The sequence below is a fragment of the Chaetodon trifascialis genome, chromosome 14, assembly GCF_039877785.1.
Source record: "Chaetodon trifascialis isolate fChaTrf1 chromosome 14, fChaTrf1.hap1, whole genome shotgun sequence".
Classification (NCBI taxonomy): domain Eukaryota; kingdom Metazoa; phylum Chordata; class Actinopteri; order Chaetodontiformes; family Chaetodontidae; genus Chaetodon; species Chaetodon trifascialis.
Genome location: NC_092069.1, coordinates 19,073,300 through 19,092,672, shown reverse-complemented (window position 1 = coordinate 19,092,672; position 19,373 = coordinate 19,073,300). Strand labels below are relative to the sequence as shown.

At 42.3% G+C, this 19,373-nt stretch overlaps 1 protein-coding gene across 2 annotated transcripts in view; it reads left to right on the top strand.

The window, feature by feature from the left end:
- The first annotated feature begins 2,555 nt into the window (after positions 1 to 2,555).
- Positions 2,556 to 19,373, top strand: part of uggt1 (UDP-glucose glycoprotein glucosyltransferase 1) — a 33,796-nt gene continuing 16,978 nt past the window's right edge. Inside the window, exons 1-18 of one of the 2 annotated variants that reach the window (XM_070979099.1) lie at positions 2,556 to 2,633; positions 4,560 to 4,698; positions 5,073 to 5,152; positions 5,467 to 5,597; positions 5,694 to 5,806; positions 5,899 to 6,073; positions 7,503 to 7,599; positions 7,711 to 7,789; positions 8,028 to 8,128; positions 12,304 to 12,403; positions 12,496 to 12,556; positions 14,654 to 14,745; positions 16,247 to 16,397; positions 17,052 to 17,171; positions 17,266 to 17,351; positions 17,757 to 17,892; positions 18,014 to 18,145; positions 19,011 to 19,175. In XM_070979099.1, coding sequence (XP_070835200.1) covers positions 2,603 to 2,633; positions 4,560 to 4,698; positions 5,073 to 5,152; positions 5,467 to 5,597; positions 5,694 to 5,806; positions 5,899 to 6,073; positions 7,503 to 7,599; positions 7,711 to 7,789; positions 8,028 to 8,128; positions 12,304 to 12,403; positions 12,496 to 12,556; positions 14,654 to 14,745; positions 16,247 to 16,397; positions 17,052 to 17,171; positions 17,266 to 17,351; positions 17,757 to 17,892; positions 18,014 to 18,145; positions 19,011 to 19,175 — 1,989 coding nt within the window. In that variant the 5' untranslated portion in view covers positions 2,556 to 2,602. The remainder of the gene's footprint in view (positions 2,634 to 4,559; positions 4,699 to 5,072; positions 5,153 to 5,466; positions 5,598 to 5,693; positions 5,807 to 5,898; positions 6,074 to 7,502; positions 7,600 to 7,710; positions 7,790 to 8,027; positions 8,129 to 12,303; positions 12,404 to 12,495; positions 12,557 to 14,653; positions 14,746 to 16,246; positions 16,398 to 17,051; positions 17,172 to 17,265; positions 17,352 to 17,756; positions 17,893 to 18,013; positions 18,146 to 19,010; positions 19,176 to 19,373) is intronic. The other variant, XM_070979098.1, reaches the window with a different exon arrangement.

Here is a 19,373-nt window from a genome sequence, read left to right as displayed (position 1 = left end):
ATATATTCCCTTTATACTCATGAAGGGACACATGCACACACCAGGCAGCATAAAAGTGAAAATCCTAAATGTTACTCTGCACAAAAAGTCCCTGATCTTAATTAAAAAGTTCTGCTTTTGCTGAATAAATGTGTTTATTTATGTGTTTAATGGTCACAAACCCCAAGGTATAACCAAGACTTCCCCCATCTCTATCTGTACTTAAGAGCCCAGACCGGACCAGCGTTTGGTGGCTGTAACGTGGTGAATTAGCTTCATGTAGGAGACCCCGGCTGACCCCCATTATACAGTCAGGGACACATTTAATTAGTGGCAACTCACGTGAAACGACAAAATGTATTAATATTAATGGAGGTTTAATTGAGGTCGTTTTGGTCCCCCATTGAGGCTTTCAACCTCTAAAATGGCTGACGTGTGATAGTGTGAGGAGAGGGAGACCGCAGCCTGGGTTCGCCATTTCGTATGTGACCCCGGAGAAGATGACAACCATCTCCCATAATTCATCTGAAGATGTCACCTTCTTGACAGATGAACAGGCCCTGTGGGTACTCTGTGTGTGTGTGTGTGTGTGTGTGTGTGTGTGTGTGTGTGTGTGTGTGTGTGTGTGTGTGTGTGTGTGTGTGTGTGTGTGTGTGTGTGTGTGTGTGTGTGTGTGAGAGCTGTGCTCGGTTAGCTGTGCTTGCAAGGACTGTTTAGCGAGGACATTTTGGCCGGTCCTCATAGCGGTACAGCTCATTTGTGTGTGTGTGTGTGTGTGTGTGTGTGTGTGTGTGTGTGTGTGTGTGTGTGTGTGTGTGTGCGTGCACGCATGCATGTATGTATCTACATGTGTGAGGTGTCATGTGCGCGTGCACTTCAAAGTGAAGGTCAAATCCAGCAGGATAATTAATGTCGCTGCTTTTTATATAATGTTAAATCAAACCCTGGAACTGCTCCCTCTGGAGGATCAGCTGTCCAATTTAATTTAGGCTGCAGAGCGAGTAAATGAAAAAGCAAGACCCATGTCTCCACACCCTGGGACAGAGTCTCCGTGCCTTTCATCTTCTTCTTTTATCAAGACCACACAACAGGTGGACTGGGAGCCCGGCACCTTTAACCAACCTGCCCCAAAGGGACGGTCCATCCACAAGATATACTGTAGCCTGCACACTATATCACACAAACTCAAGGTAAAGGTTTGCAAGATGGACCCCCTCCGATTCCCAGGTGCCTTTTTCAAAATGAGAGCGATCTCTGCTTCTCGACTTTTTCATTACCACAAAACAAACAGGGCTTACTGTTAACCAACCGGACAGCTTTGGCTTATTCTAAATACAGGATTTATTTCCCATGGCTATCACACCATGCATCCAGCAAACCTCATTTCCATGAGCTGTCTTTCACATTAATATGCGCTGTTCTCTCAAATCAAGTCTGGATCACCCTCGCAGTGCCTAGTGTAAAATTAGTGTGGGAGCCCTAAACTTATTTACATGCACAGCTGTACAGATAGAGCCCACCATCTCACATCTTCCTCCTGGCAAATCACTCCTAAAATTCACATAATTATATCTAGAATATTATGCGGCTCAGCTTTGATATGAGAGATTTCTATAATTTATATTATTTTGATTTAGTTGTGTAATGAAACACAAAAAATATGCAATAAGCAAATTCTCTATTCAACAAAACAGAAAGGAAAAGATACAAACCACACAAGCACATATGTATGTCTGTACCTACATAGCCATATACTGTATATATATAGATAGATAAAGGCACCTGCATAGACACATACAGGTGTCTTTAATATGTAAATGCTTCCAGCATACAAAAATAATGACTGCAGTACTTTCCATAGACTCCTATTTCAATATGATATTACAATAACGCATTGTCAGTTTTAACAAGTCTCTTGCTTAAGAGACACGACTTCTCCTGCACTGTACACAGTAAACAATAGAACAACATGTTAGACGTAATATGTCAAACACTTTTCTCAGAAGCCATGGAGCTGGCGCTGATACAGTGAAGATAAAAGTGACACCTGTTCCGATTTGTGGCTGGATACTGTTGTGCAGGTTAGTAAATATTGATTTTACTGTCCAAATCACTGAAGGAGCACAATGTAAATTATGTTTCGGGTGGGCTTTTCATTTAACTGATACAAATAAGCATTGACCACTGCTCAGCATACATTTTATATTAGATATATAACGATTCAGTAATGAGCTCTGTTCTTTAACACGAGTGAGTGTCATCAATAATGGTAGAATCTAAATTCTTAAATGCAGGAATATAGTTTTATGATTTGCATTTGTTTTACCGACTTTATTGCCCAGTCCAAGCACCTTTAAAAATATATTCACAGACAGAAATATGTGTAATTATCTTTTTTAGTTTGGGTGCCACGGGTTAGGCAGTGAAGTTAATTGCCTGATTAGATTCAGCTTTCCCACACTTCAGTTTTTAATTATTTCACAGTGAAATAGGCTATTTTGTGTTCAAGTCACGTTTCAGTGTTGTTAAATACTTTAATGCTCGGAGGAGTTCACTAATTTTGAACAGGCACAGTTGTGGTCACCTAATCTGCCTGACAGGACCCACCTAGTCCCAGCAGAACATGAATGCAGGAAGCTACGGAGCCGGCTTCGGTGAGACTATATATCATTCATTTTTTATGTGAGAAAACTATAAACGACTGTATCCATGGCTGCTCATTGTTGTTTTTTGTAGACTGTGACATTAGGTGTCTGTGAGTAAACCGAAACGCGTAAAATCGGGCTGTTTTCTTTTGCTGTAGGAAGAGTTAGCTAGCTCCTGCGTCTTTTTGGCTAACGTTATGTTTCAGGTAGCGTTAGCTCGCCGTGAGTTCACCAACTGCTGAGGGGCTTTGGGTGTCTGTATAACTGCCATTAAATATCTTCAGACCACTCAAATCTAAGTATATGCCAAGGCTCTTGAAATTAGCTGTTTGCTACCTGGAAGAACCTTATGCTTACCTTACAGCTCAAGGGACTGTCACTGACACAGCCCGGATGCCCAAACTGTGCGCTCATTGGATGGAGGAGCCACGCTGAACTTTCCTATTGGACAGGGAACACGGAGCTTTTTGTTTACTACCTGAAAATTGCTGCAAGTGCGCCCAAAACAAAGTAGTTCGTTATAGGATACACGGAACTCTTAGTTAGAAGATGACGTCGTAACTGAGGGTTCTTCCCCTTCCTCTTCATCATTCCGGTTTCTGCCCTGTCTTGCACCACTTGTTTCCAGATAAATCCATTCTTGGTCTAGATCCATGGCCGCATTTACCTGTCAGGGGACAGAAAATTGCCTTTAGGCCCCTGTTGATCCTCTACTTCCTGCCTTCTGTGTATGCACCCGTTGCCTCCAAATAATTACACAGTAGACTACAGACTACAGATATTATATAATTAGTAAATTAGTCCATTGACAAATGTGAGAATTTACATTTTCCTGTCTAAACAGTATGTAAACCAACTAACTTTGGGTTTTGGACTGCTAGACTGGTAAAACAAGACATTTATTGACATTAGGTTGGTCTCTAAAATGCCAAATGATACATGTGGTTCATGGTGTCCTGGTGCCGTTGCTGGCTTTGCCCAGCTGGCAATCCAACCTAGATCAAGCTGAGATGGATTTTACTCTGCATTAAGAAGGATGTCAGACACAACTGCAGTGATCATTTATGATCAGATGTTGCCCCCCACTCATATTTCAGTGTAACTGTTGGAAACTATGAGCACAGCTCTTCATTGGTGGCTACCAGTAAGTTGGTTTATCTTTCAGTTGTGTTGAATTGCTGCTGTCCTGTGAGCCAGGACACAGCCTCACATCCTCAGCAAGGACTCTGCTGGATGTTCCTGAGTCCTGGCTAAAGGTGATGGAGTTTAAGCAGTTAGAGCCCCTCAGCTCTGGTGCTCCCTGCCTGACAATCTAAGGCTGCAGAATCAGTGACATTTTTAAAATCACTTCCCAAAACATCCCTTTTATTAATGCTAGCATACTGGTTTCCAGTTTCTTATCTGTTATTGTTTTATCTTTATTATTGGGCATTATGCTCCATTTTATTTCTGTTTATTTATTTTACTTGTCTGATATTATTTGCCTCATTGCATTTAAATCCTGGTTCAACCATGTAAACACACTTTTTAACTTTGCTTTGAAAAATGCTGTGTACAGTTTTATTATTATTATTCTTACCATGATTCTGCTAAATTTGACAAATAATAATTTCAGATTATATCACAGCCAAGTTATCCACACACATGTCAGTTGAATAGTTGATCTCTCTACATGGTCAGGAATTTGAGTTCACATAAATGCTCACATTTGCATGTGGACTGATTGACTGGATCCCTGTGTCCTCTCAGTGTGGTCTCAGTGCAGTTACACCTGTACCTCAGGTGTTTGTGTGTCACCCAGCATGCTTTTTGGTGCCATATATAAACAGGGCTGAACTTGCTCTCTCGTCTCTGGCTCTGTGACACTTGATTTTTGCTCTGATTGTCCATCATTCCTATGAAACTTCGACTCATTTGTCTCCACTTTTCTTACAGGTGTAAGCTTGAGGATGTGGCTTCTGTGTTTCCTGTTGCTGTCACTGCTCTCTGCAGTGTCTGGGGGTGCAGACTCCAAGGCTGTCACCACCACCCTAACAACCAAATGGGCAGATACTCCTCTGCTGCTGGAGGCCAGGTACGACACTGCTCAACTGTAGCAGCATTTGGCTGCATTGCATCTGACATTAAATTTCAGAAACAGATAATAGATAAATCAATGTCCTGAGGGCCTGTAGGTCATTACTGAGGCTGTCCTCTCAGTGAGTTTACACTTCTGTCTCACTGATGTGTCCTTGAGCAAGATGCTGAATACTTAAAGGCTTAAAGATGCTGCACTGCTTGCTGTAAATGCCCGTGTGTGCTGACTTTGGCGAGCAACATCAAAACCTTTCTCGAGAAAGTCATTATTCATCCTGATGTAGCTTTTAAAAAATTACAGACAGTATGCACAGACTGCATATATACATGCACAGTTTATGAAATGGCCACCTTCATCCTCTTCTTCCTCAGTGAGTTCCTGGCAGAGGAGAGCCAGGAGAAGTTCTGGGACTTTGTGGAGGCCAATCAGAACATAGAAGGAGAGCATGATGGTAAAGTAAAGCTGCTTCAGCCATTCTAGACCTGCTTTCACTTTTAGTCTCTGTGCTGCTAGCAGCTGAATTTATGATGTGTATGCAAGCCTCTTGGCAGCAATTGCAGTGTCAGTGTTTAGACCAAACACTTATGTAAGCAATAACATGATAGAATAGAGCTGCAAGATGTAATGTTGTTTGTTCGTTTGTGTCTCTGCCTGCGTAAAAACAGTTCAACTTCCTGGGCAGAGTTAAAGAAGCAATGTTTAAACATTGTCGACAATGTCAAAGAAGACACATTACGTCTGTTTGTGCCTCTTGTCTTCATGCAGACACAGATCAGGCCTACTATGACCTGATTGTGAAGAAAGCCGGTGCCTTGCTCAGCTCCGTCCAGGTGAACATGCTGAAGTTTGCCCTCTCCCTGAGAGCCTACTCTGCAACAGTACACTCCTTCCAGCAGGTACCGAGAGGATGATTTTGACTTTGCTTTTGAAGGCTTGTACGTGCATGTGAGGGGTGTCATAATGTAAAAGATCCTGCTGTTCTGTTTTTTTAGATAGCGTCCAATGAGCCTCCTCCCTCTGGCTGCTCAGCATTTTTCAGCGTCCATGGAGAAAAGACATGTGATGCAGAAAGCTTAGCAGCACTGCTGAAAACAGCACCTGGGAGGTAAACACAGACGAACGCAATTCAGACATGAGGTTCATCAACAAGCAAAATAATAACTGATCTAATAAAAAACTTTACTGTCTCTCTTTCAGACCGAAGCCATACCTTTTCAAAGGTGACCACAAATACATGGGGTCCAATCCAGATGCTCCTGTTGTCATTTTGTATGCCGAGTTTGGGAGACCAGATTTCCAGAGGCTTCACCAAGTCATATCATCCAAAGTCAGCGAAGGCCTGGCAACTTATGTGCTCCGCCATTACCTGGCTGTAGGTTTTCTCATACACAAAATTATCTTCAGTGGTGAATTATATGTATATTAATCCTGAATATTTTTCAATCGTTACATGGTGAAATGTTAATGAGACATTTGAAAACATGACCTACCGTCCACCCAACATGCCCACAAACTAAGGCCCCTTTACACCTGGTATTGGAATGCAAACTGCATCCGGACACGTTATCCGGATAAGGAAAAACGCATGAAAATACAAGGTGTGAGCATAATGATAGGAATGTGATCAGCTCTACATGTCCACATCTGATCATGACTAGGCTCAGTTGTGTCTCAGGTTTGAGGAGCAGTGCCATAAGCAGACCACATTCATTTCCAAATCACTTCATATGAGGGAAGACTTGCAGGAGGAGGCCGAGTTAGATGAAAATATATGAGTTTCATTTATTCCTGCCTGCGATCCCATCAAAATGCAAGTCTGACCACCTCCAAATGTGGCCTGGCTAATTTGACTATGTTTTATCTGTTTTTCCATTTGCACGTTGTCTTACCATCACAACTAAAAGGTGCGAATTGATTTTAACTCATAGCCCAAATGATGTCTGCGAAGCATCCACTGCATATAGATGACTTAGACAAGTTTTCAATGTGACTTTGAGCTATTTTTAAGTGCAGACCAGAGAGGCTGTCAGGTTAAATGTCACAGTCAAGGAGTCGAGTCAGAGAAGGTAGGTGCTCTCCTCCCCATCCACAACAGCTGTCACAGTGTGTAGTAGTACTGCGCTGCATCCACAAGTGAATGTACTCTGTGTATGTTAATGAACATGAAGCAGTTTTTAAAAGCACTTGGTTATCCATACCTAAAGAAACTCTGCGGTTTAATCACTCTCATCATTTCACTTGGGATAAAAAGTGCTTCTCCAATTTATCATATCAAGCTGAGGTTGGGTTGCTCCTTCCATCACATGCAAATACAGTTGATAAGTTTTTTTTTCCCTGTAATTATGCTAAATTATTCTCACCATCTGTCGGTGAGGCATGAGGTCCTGGGCACTGGAGAGGTTGTAACACTTAACACTTTCCCTTTTTACTTCAGAGGCTTCAGGGCCAATCAAGGTACAGTTAGTGTCTTCAGCACTTAGAAAGCCACAGCTGGTTGCCCGTACTTGAAAGATGTCAAAGTCGTTAGAAAGCGTGTGTGTTTGTCATACAAGTGAGATTTTCTTTCTTTTTTTACATCAGAGATGAAGATGAATACATAGAAGTTGATGGAGCCTTTTACAACAGATGCCACTTGCCCAAAAAAAATAATCTGCTTACTTTCTCGTATATGGATTGGAAACCTTGTTAAATATGACATCAGTGCAGCTGCAATAAAACGATAGACGTTAGACGTCTTAATTGCTGTCAAGGAACCTGATAAATGCTCATCTTTTTACAATGCTTCACTGCTTTCCCTCCAGAAACCAAGTGGGAGGAAAGTCTATCTGTCTGGCTATGGAGTGGAGCTGGCCATCAAAAGCCAGGAGTACAAGGCGAAGGACGACACACAAGTCCAAGGTCCCCGCACACACACACAAGACCACACAGTATCGACGTGCACATGCCCACGATGGTGTAATCCCAGAGGAGTCCTAACGTGAATAACGAGTTAATTGATTGTGGTTCCAGGGGCGGAGGTGAATGCTACAGTGATCGGAGAGAATGATCCAGTGGACGAGGTCCAGGGATTCCTTTTTGGCAAACTGAAGTGAGTGACTTTGTGTCAGCCCATGATAAAAATTCAAAGCTTGGCTTAGCTCCAGGAACTGCAGCGCGCTCGCACCAACCAAGCCGTTTTCTGCTTCTTTTCTCTCAGTTTCCTCCCTCAAAGCACAGACCATATACCCCTTTATCTCTGATAGACCCTCCTGAAAATGCACACAAATGCAACAACTCATTCTAGCCATTGAGCTCACTGTCTGTCTGTTTTGTCCTCCTCTCATCAGGACCCTCTACCCAGAGCTGAAAGAACAGTTAAAGGAGTTGAGGAAACATATGATAGAAAGCACCAATGAAATGGCACCTCTGAAAGTCTGGCAAATGCAAGGTGGGTTTCCTCCCAATCACATTCTGCTCTTTCCTCAATCGGCTAACTTTGTGTTCTGTTCTTTTGCTTCCTGCTGTAACACGATAGTGACTAAAGACGCTTTCACACGGAGCGAGCAAACCAATCAGAAGCTGCAGCTCTTCATCTCCTATATGGCCTCAGTCTCACGCGTCTGTCTTCTTCATATTTGTCTCTACTTCTGTCCAGTCAAGCATCCGACACTCTTTTAATGTATTTTTATGTTATCTTTGACTGCGTACACGCACATCCAGTATTGCCTCATCTTCTTCTTCTGCTGAGCTTTATGGCAGTTGGCATCCATGAGTGTCGCATTACCGCCGTCCACTGGACTGTTCCTTGCCCGTCTATGTAGCTGCATGTGTGAATAGTGAAAATCACTAGCAGTGCCTGAAAGGTTTTTCCAGGAATTTATCCATGAGAGAGACGTATGAAATATGAGTTTAAGCCTTTTGGTATTACACCAGACGTTAGACGTTATTGTACGTAGCGACTACTGACAGCAGAGTACCACAAGTATGTAAAACTGACAGAACCAAACATCTTGACAGGCTAATGAAAATAAGCTGTAAGTCCCTCTGAGCACGCACCAAACACTCCCTCGGCTTACTGTTAACACCTGCAGGTGTCGGTCCTGTCACTTAAATTGTGAAGGAATCGATTTTATGATCCTGTAAAACAGCCCCAGGACTCAGGTTCATAGCTACCATTGACAGAAGATAATTATCTTATTTTTATCATGAGAAATTGCACATCATCATCCCCATAAAACGTATAATCGGTTGAAAACGCAACGATTCTTAGCTTCAGGAGGTTATACATGACTGGAAACATAATTAGGAATATTATATTCAGTTTCTGCCTGATTCTGCCAATAGATCTATAGCCAATAGATAAAGAAAACCAGTTGTCAGACTGACCCAGCATTGTTAGCTACGCAGCGATATCTACTTAGCATAAGCTAACATTAGCTTACATAGGTTAATATTAGCAACCAGATACCTGCCAGTTAGCCAGACTTGCTTTGTTAGCAGAAAGCTACTCAAGGAAAAAAGGGTGAAACTGTATAATAAGGTGTTAACTTTTCAGGAAACAAACTAATTAAGAGTAACAAAAACATGATCCACTTGATGCTGAATTTTATGTGTGTGTGTTTATCAAGGCAAAATTTTGATGAGAACTCATTGTGAGACCAAACTGTGTGTGTTTAGCTTCGATTTTTCTTTGTGTGAAAATGTTTTTGAAACATTTTCTTGCAATCACTGAAAGTTAACTAATCCCAGAGAGAATCTGCGTCCCTGTTGTGGATGTCCTGTCCATGCCGTTGCTTCATTAGTTTGATTTATTCTACTTACGCGCTGATCATAAATAAGTAAACCAGGACTGATATCGGCTTTGGTTGCTTTAACAATGAGATCATTCCATCGGTGAATCAAACTTGCAGGGGAAAATTTATCTGCCTTGTTCTGTAATCAATGCCTGCGGTCGATCAGTGTCCTCTTGATACATGTGAGCCATAATATCTTCAAGATATGAGAGCATCATCTGCTGCAACATAAAAGTATTATTGATTAGGGTTGCATCATCTATTGGATTACATACTTGAACGCACTCTCACAGATATTTTGGTGCTTGCCTGGTTTATTTATGTTTTTGTCATTTCCGTGCATTAAGAGTCTTATTCTATCGTTAGGTGTGGTCAGGATGAAAGCATGAGGCTGCTTCGATAGTGCTGAATAAAGGATGTGAGGGGATGAGAGTCAGTTGAGCTCGACTGTCAGACTGTCATGTGGGCGTCTGTCTTTATCTTCTACACCGCTGGGGCTCATTAGCTCAGCCTGTTTACAAAGAGAAGGCGACCTCCAGGGGCTAATAATCACACCAGCTACAACACCATTACAGAGATGCTCAGTGCACTGAAATAATCCTCACTGCACTCTTCCTCTCCTTTGCAATCAAAAGCTGCGTACAGCATCTCCTCTGTACTTCTGAAGAATGTCTTCACATGTGCGTGTTTATATATTCGTTCTTAATCCTGCCTTAAATCCTTTTGATGTTTTGAGATCGTTTTAATTAATGCCTCAGATGTGAAGACAAGCATGTTAACATGGAATTATTCGCTAATTGTTATGTTAATTAGCTTAACTGATGACTTTTTTAAGCCATGTTAGTAAAATAGCTTGAGGGATGGCAATGATGTCAGTCGATTCGTAGATCCACCACTTTTTTGGTAATGGTTGCTCTTAGTTTCTGACTAACACCTGCAAAACTAATAGCACTCAAATGCACTCAAAGCAAGCAAATGTTAGCATGCTAATGTCCCAAACAAAGATGGCCAACAATACCCATACTCGTGGTCTTGAGCATTTAAGTGCACGTTTCCACGCCACAAGGGAGTAGACAAGTGTGTCCCAACACACAGAGCACTTAAGCCACACTGCTTGATTCGTACTTTTCCTAACACTGCTTCAAAGCGGTCTTCAGAGCTAAGTCTATCCCACGATTCACCACAATTTAGTGCAATTACACCTCTGGGTTCCTGAATGTGCATTTTACTAGAATTATACTGTGGTACTGTTTTTGATTCTATTATTTTGTTAATTGTGTGTAAATTAAATAAAAGCAACAAATATCAGAGCTTTACTGAGCCCATAAGGGCCTGATAATTATTAATCAAGTGTGTCCCAGTAAAACCCTAATAACCCTCTCCTGGCTTCAGGTCCTAATAGACACATGGGAAATATGTTACACAAGTAGACACTTGATGACACGCGAATACTGACCCTAATACTTGAGATGGAATCAACATTAGGCCTGCTAAACGCCATGAGCATGTTAGCCTTATCATTTAGCCTCACAGAGCAGCTAGCATGTCTGTAAATGAATGAGGGTACGTTAACTATAACAAGCTCTGCAATAACATTCGGTTCAAGCTGCCCTTGTTCTTTATTTCTTTTCAACTTCACGCTTCAGAAACTTGAGCCTTCAAGCGTTCCCGCTCTGTGAGTCTGTTCACAAAGAGTACAGACTGTGACTGCTGCTCGCAGCGCTTCAGGTCAGCTTACTTCATTTGTACCCGTGGACAGATTTGGTTTGCAGAAGACAAGGCATCCATCTTGACACACATTTTACAAACAGCACAGACAATAGACAGACATGATAAAAGTGCTCAAGCCTCCAAAAACCCCAAAACATTGCTACTATAGCATCTTTTTGGAGTGATGTCTGCTGGAACAAAACTATTTTTAAACTGCTTTGTTCTACATCTCGGGACTACAAGCGTCTGTCCAGAAGGAAGAAGCTGAAATTGCTGTAACTGTCTGGCGTACAGAGACGCTCGCTTACGTTGTGACTCACCAGTAAACCAAATGGACCACTTAACAGTTTGATGCAGAGAGTTTCTGTTCTTTAAAGCTATGTCTCCAACCATGACGCCAAAGAAAAAGATCAAATCGAGTCAGCGCGATAGAATAAGGTCATCGTGGTTTTATCAGTGTGGAAATGGGACAGTTTCAAACACATGCTGGCACACGGCTTCATCAGAGTTCAGTTTTGAGTCAGATATTTGCAGGATTGCAGACGTTCCGCTGTCTGACCTCAGATGGATGTGACTCCACGTGTGAGTCTGGTTGTTCTGTGCACATCCAAAAACCTGTTGATTTCCAAGTCTTTCATAGTGTTCAAATGCCGTTGTGTTTCTCCTTCAGAACAGACATGTGGGCTTTTCTTTTGTGCATGCTTCTCCGCCACAGCCGTGCAAGCTGTTGGTTAGCTGACTGTAAACAGGCAACAGGCTAAGAACCCTAATTGAGACACAACAGTATTGGCATATCCCACATGCCTCAATCGGACAATGCCACATTCAGAATTGGGCCTAATTGTCATGCCTGCAGAGGATAAATAAAAAGAGGTGAAAGCATGCATCCTTGCAAAGAGCCCATATTTAAGCCAGATTGTTCTTAAAACTTACTGGTTTAAACATGGGGTTTAATTGTGTTTAATTTAATTGTGTTAACAGGAAAAATGATGCTTTTATTTTGTGGAGACTTTCTCTCTACCCTCTGTTTGTTTCCCAAACTCCTCTCTGCTTTTGTCCATCATCTCTTTTTTGCCCTCTTTGCCTCACCTGTCCATCCACCCACCTTTTTCTTTTATAGATCTGAGTTTCCAGACAGCAGCTCGCATTCTCGGCGCTCCCGCCGTCGAGGCCCTCAATGTCATGAAAGACCTCAGTCAGAACTTCCCCACCAAAGCCAGGTAAAGAAGAAACAGCAGCTACAGTAAGACGCTTCACAGATATTGACAAGTCTGCGGTTTTACGACTCAGGTCTGGCCTTTTCCTTTCGCAGGTCCATCACTAAAACAGTGGTCAACTCTGACATCCGCAAAGAGATCGGCGAGAACCAAAAGGTGCGTTTGTTCATCCAGTCATCTCAGTTTGTCATCTGTCATCCTCCTCAGCTCTCCTTCTGTCATTCATAACACAATGAAAACACCCAACAGACTCATCGTTATGCAGTGAGCTTGGCTTCATTTCATATTTTTCTTATTGCCACTAAATCCCATGAAAAGACAAAGCCCAACAATGTGTTAGCCTGTCGTCTGTCTCTCAGGACTGTCCAACTTTCCTGCTCTGTCTGTGGCTCTCAGCCCAAGCCTGTCCTCTCTGGCTGAAGACATTTAATTATGGATGTCAAGGAGTTTAGAATATAATTATATTATAATTATATATAATATAATTATATTATAATACTAAAACTAGAGACAAAAACAGCTGGGCACTGTAGTTTTTTTCAGACATCACTCAAACCAGAGTAAATAATACATTTCTTGGGAACTATTTTCAGCTGTGGATGACTACACATTTAGTGCTCTGTTGAGGTTTTAAAGCAGCAGGACAGAGTATTTGGGATTCATTCAAAATAAACTAGAGTGCACCTGTTCATGGTGATGAGGGAACGTGTCACCGAGTCAAACAATGGGGCCCATCAGTGTGTTTTTGGGCAACAATGACAGAGAGGAATAAGATACGTCAGCCTTTTCCTACACAGATGACACTTGTTAATAGGATCAATACATAGTTAGTTTTGGCTTTTTATGCAGAATTTGCTGACAGAGATACAAATGTAATATCGCCGGCTGTATCACTTATGACCTAGATGTCTCGAGTCTGACTAGTGTCAATTTTGGCCCCAACTGGCTAAGCAGAGATGATGGTAGATACGCAGAAAGATGTCAATTTTACATTTAACCTCATCTTCAGCACATTATTGCAGTACATGTTTTATTTATTGTTCCTTCTTCGTCGTTGGGAAATGACCAGAAATTACATTTTCTTTTGTTGATTCAGTTAAAATTTGCGCTTCATTTGGATGGAGAACCTGCCTACTGACTCTTAATCCTCTTTAATTCCTCTGTTTCGTCTTAATCCAGCGTGTTGGTACTTTTCCCTTCCTGCTGACTCTGTTGCCCGGTGGTCACGGATAATTTAGCTTGAGCTGTTTACCAATCTAATCCAATAAAGGAGAAAAATAAAGAAGAAGCAGATAGCATTATTGCACACAACCACAACCTCTCAGCGTCTTAGTCGTCTTCAGGGAAATATCTCAAATTGCGAACTGGCCTCCCTGTTTTTGTTTTGCTCCGCTCACCTTTTTATTATAAGATAAATTGTAAACAGCATCGGACTTGAAAAGCATTCAGTTTCTGACAATGTGTTTGGCTTTGCTCTGCTAATGGAATAGGTAATCATCCCTTTTTCTTGTCAAATATATTTTCATTCCTCCCCCCTCCCCCCTCCCTCCTGCCTCCTCACCCCCCTCCTCAAGCTGTGCTCACATTATCTTGGTGTGCAGACAGGAGTTTGGGTGGGTGGTTGGGGTGAGCGGCAAACGTCCTAATTACTGAATCGGTGATTCATTCGGCAGGCGCACTGAGTCCTGCAGCGAGAAATGATTATTGATTGAAGTAGTTTGGACACATGCACTTGCACTCAGACATTTCTCTCTCTCTCTCACACACACACAAACACTGTTTAAGTAGGATGAACAATATTTGTGTTAATCATGTCTTGTTGTAATTGCATTGTCTGGAGTATGATTAATCTGACGTCTTTGTCTTTCTGTAATGAGATTTGACTGCACCAGAATGACTTTGAGCTTTCCTCTTGCCTCTGCAGACACACAAACACTCAGACAACTTCTCAGGGCCACGCACACACCCTTTCTCTAATAATTAGATTTGTTTAGTGTGAGGTTTGATTGCTCTAAACAGACTGATTTTAAACAGAGCTGTCAATGCTAGTTTGCAGCGGACGACATGCCTTGTTATGGCTCTGTGTTGACTGCTGCCTCCAGTTTTGCGATGTAATTGACTGCGCGATGGCCCGGCTTTGGCGTTACCTGCATGCACAGCGCCGCGATCTGCTCAGCTGGAGTTCAGTGGGGAGTTTTAAGGTTTGACGTGAACAGGATGTTCAGTCACGCTGACATTTCTCTCTCTCCGCAGTTTTTCAAAGGGACTCTGGGCCTGCAGCCTGGTGACTCAGCCCTGTTCATCAACGGGCTGCATATAGATCTGGACACCCAAGACATCTTCAGGTACCAACATGCAGTCCTACGTTGATACGCAGCATGTTACCGTTCATCTGTGTAACATCTTCTGTTCTATTTCCAACTTCTGCTCATTTGCACTTTGTCAACCTTTTGCAACTTGTGAAATTAAACATTTCAGACAAGTTATATTCAGTCACATTTCCAATGTGTCTCATTCTCACCCTGATAAACTCACAGTCTGCAGGATATCCCATATGCTTAACTCCTTAGATTAAACCTGCTGCAGAACTTTTGTCTTCCCCCTCTGGCAGTGAGAGTAATTACACAAACACTGTTAATGACGCCAAAGGCTCCTGCTGTAGCCAATACTACAGTTTCTCCCCCATTCAGCTCTGGCAAACCTGACGCAAAATGCATGAATACCGGTGTGGAGTGTGGGAAGGTGGCCACAGAGGCAGATTTAAAAACTCTGGTATACTGCTAAATACAGAGAGATTCATGCTGCAGCTTAATCAGCATGATGTTAATTTGTTTACCTTCATTTATATGTAAAAGTCCTGCACTCCTGCTTTAAAGGCATGCTATGCAGGATTTTCCTGAAAAACAGTATACAGATTCATACAAAAGTAACAAGAAGTGTGTATTTATTTGCAGAGACTCTGCCCTCTGCATGCATCGTCTTATCTTCTTCTTATTTTGCTGTGTTCAAGACTTTTTTTCTGTGCTAAAACCTTTGGACAGTGTGTTTGTAGACCCAGCCAATAACAGTGCACAGGTGAGGTAGGGACATTTTTAAAAAGGTGGCAACCAGGTGACAGACCATAAGCAGCACACATCCAAGAGGAAGCTACAGAAATGGAGGGAAGAGCACTGAAAACGTTTCTTTACAAACCGTCACAACAGTTCCTGCATAGTAAGCCTAGAAATACACATGCACTGTATTGAAACATAACACATCGATAAAGCAACATTATCTATTTTACTGACTTTTGCTGAGAATTAGCAAGGTTTTTTTTTTTAAACAGAGCTGTTCAGTTCATTTTCAATCATTTGTAACCTGGATGTGATGTGTTTCCTTGCTGCAGACACAGTTCACAGTAAATTAGACTGTTTTGCAACCTGCCCTTTTCAGAAATGTTGAGTAAAAAATGCAAATGAGCTGCTGATTATGTGCCAGATAAGAAGATAAGATAAGACATACTTTATTGTCCCGCGGGGAAATTTGTCATAGGCTCCACGCGGCAGCATCGCACAACACACTTTCCAACAATGTCACCAAATGATTTGAAGCTAGCAATTATTTTTATTCAATTTTTTAAATTATTGATTTGAAGTCGACGTCTTCATCACCAATGATATTCAAATTAAAATGATGGGAAACACGAAAGCAGCAAATAACTGACAAATATGTCTCCGGTACACCTCCCTTTCGTGCATAATCAGATGTTAGCGGACATGTTGCCACTTTTATGCTCATATTCACTCCCACATAAACGTGAATTCTGTAGGTGTCCACACTCTGACGTATGTCCCTCTTTCCCTGCAGCGTGTTTGAGGTGCTGCGCAGTGAGGCGAGGGTGATGGAGGGTCTGCGCTCCCTGCACATCGAGACGCCCTACATCCACGACATCCTGAAGCTCAACGTCCAGCCCTCGGACTCTGACTACGCCGTCGACATCCGCAACCCCGCCATCAGCGTAAGAAGTCACATGACCGAAATCCTCTCTCAAAAAACACCTTCATAAAGATAATCGTTCAGTCACAGATGTGTCATACTGTGGAGGTTCTTGTTCCCACGTGTCCTGGAAAACCTGGAGGTGTTGGAATTTTGTAATGCAGCTTTTTAGCTATTAAAATGAGGTTTTTCTAGATAGAATTGTGGTTGTGCAACAAATGCATTTCAGATGTATATCCAGTGTATGTTTGCAGCAGCTGGCAGCTCAAATGACAGCTGTGATCCGTGATGAAATCAAGTTGAAATAGTCTTTTCAGACTGGCAATAACTTTCAGTCGTTGCCACAAACTTCTGTCACCTGAGTCTCTGACTTTTTGACGTTTCGATTATCACAGTGGTTATTCATCAGGTAAATAGTCCAAATATCCTCAGGTTCCAGTCTGTAATTTAAAGGCTAAATCAACTTGGACTGTATGGACAATTGTACTATTTCCTGACATCACATAGACAAAACTAATCGCTTTACCGAAAAAGAGAAAGATTAAAAGACAGTGAAAATAATTGTTAGATACAGCCGTAGCTTTCAGCAGTAAAATGTCAGTTTTCTTCTTTGGCACTGATCTGCTCGGACTGCACCTGTCAAATATTTCCTCTTCAATTCCCTTTTCATTTTTAGTGGATTAACAACTTGGAGACGGATCACAGGTACAGCTCGTGGCCTTATAACGTGCAGGAGCTGCTCAGGCCGACCTTCCCTGGAGTCATCAGGCAGATCCGCAAGAACTTCCACAATCTGGTTCGTCCATTCCCGATTAATCAACCCCTTGTGGATCCAAATGGCTCTGAATCCTAGCATGAAATGTGTGTATGTGTGTGCGTGTGCGCTGCAGGTAATCATTCTGGACCCAACTCAGGAAAACGCCGCTGAGCTGCTCAGTGTTGCAGAGATGTTTTATGCAAACAACATCCCGCTCAGGTTGGTGTTCGTGTCATCAGGGATCAAAACTCGCCAGAACTCATCAAGAGACTAAACAAGGATATTTTAGTTACGTTTGATATAGATTATTGATGTATAGAAGTATTTGCTGATAAATGTGAGTTACATCAGTGTCTGGGATTTCGAAAAAAAAAAATGTTTTTATTGCCTCACAGTTACTGCAAAAAAACCAGAAAAATCCCAAAAAGATGCTGCAGGGCAGTAGCAGTCAGTCCGAGCATGTAGTTAAAATCCATTTTAATTTAGGAGTTGTGGGAGACCTTTGACACCTCGCTGCATGCAGCATCTCGGGATGGTCAGTATGTTTGAATACTGATGAAGCCCACAGCACACACTCTGCATTTTAACTGTTCAAACTTTATTGGGCCTCTCCGTGTGTTTTAGGATAGGCCTGGTGTTTGTGGTGTCAGATGAAGATGACATAGACGGTATGCAGGACGCAGGCGCTGCGCTGGTCCGAGCCTACAACTACATCAGCGACGAGGTGGACAGTCAGAGCGCTTTTGAAGCCGTCATCTCTGTGAGTCGACCTTTCAGCTGTTACGTTAGTGAGAAAGCTAAGTGTGACACCAGTGACTCTAACAACAGTAGACAAGCAAATCTTTCATACTCACATCTTTTCCCTCCTTATTTCCTCCTAGATGTTCAACCGGATTCCCATCGGTGGACGGTTGAGCGTTGGGGACGTGGTGAAAGTGCTGGAGAAGAGGTTCCCCTATGTGGAGGTCAGCAGCGTCCTGGGAGCCGACTCCAGCTACGACAGCAACCGGAAGGTGAGAGGGGCTGAATGTGACGTCACTGAGCAGGATGCTATCACTTTCATCACCAGTCTGTTTTAGGAAATGTGCTTATTTTCTCTCTTAGAAGATTAATACCACTCTAATGTCTTCTTGCTGAAGCTAGAGCCAGCAGGTGATTAGCTTAGCTTAGCATAAAGACTGGACAAAGAGGCAAAACTGAAAACAAGAAAGAGGAATTGTGGTTATATTTTTATTGATGATCAAAGACATATAGTGTAAACTAGTGAGATTTGCAGATTTTAACCTGTAAAAAGTCAAGCTAGCCGTTTTTCCCGTTTTTAGTCTTTATGCTAAGCTAAGCTAATCACCTGCTCGTGTCTGCTTGCCGTACTGATCATCTCATCTAATCCAAAATGTCAAACTTCCTTTAAAATAAGAGTAACAGATAGTTAGATTTGAAGTCCAGTTTGTCAGCAGATAAGATCACCTGGGACGTTATTCCAAGTATGTTTGGCGCAGTAAAGCAGCTTCTCTGTTTTTTGAATGGGTCAGAAGGCCTGGTAATGTCTGGTAACTGAAGAGCTCTTGAAGGTTCATATGGTGGAAACATATCAGAAGTGTAATTTAGTCCTGGCACAGTCAGTCATTTGTGTTTTCATATCAGTTCTCTGACTTACTCTGGGGATTTTACATAAGTTGTAGTCGCCTAAAAGCTTTTTTTGAGTAGACCTGAAAAAAGACTGTTGGAATAGTAAAACCTGCTCAAGATAAAAGCATGGGGTGGATTTTCAAGATTCTGCTTAGACACAAGTCCTCCTCCTCTGCTCCTGCTACATATCTGAGATGCTAAAAGGCTGATGCAAGCGAAAGTAACATCCCTGTCTGTCTCCTCTTTCAGGAAGGACGGGCGTACTATGAGCAGACGGGGGTTGGCCCGCTGCCTGTGGTCATGTACAACGGCATACCTTACCAGCGTGAGCAGCTGGACCCGGACGAACTGGAGACGGTCACCATGCAAAAGATCCTGGAGACCACGTCCTTCTACCAGAGAGCCGTCTACCTGGTCAGTCAGAGCAACACTCGCAACAGTTTATGTCAAAACAGCGCTCTGGAAAAAGGCTGCAGGTTACAGATTGGCTCTCTGAGTTCCTGAATCCTTGGTCCACAAGTCCTGTAGCATAAATAACACCATATGAACATGTTACCAAGGTCAAATACTTGATTGTCATTAGAGGGCATTTTTAATGTCCTTTGCATTTAA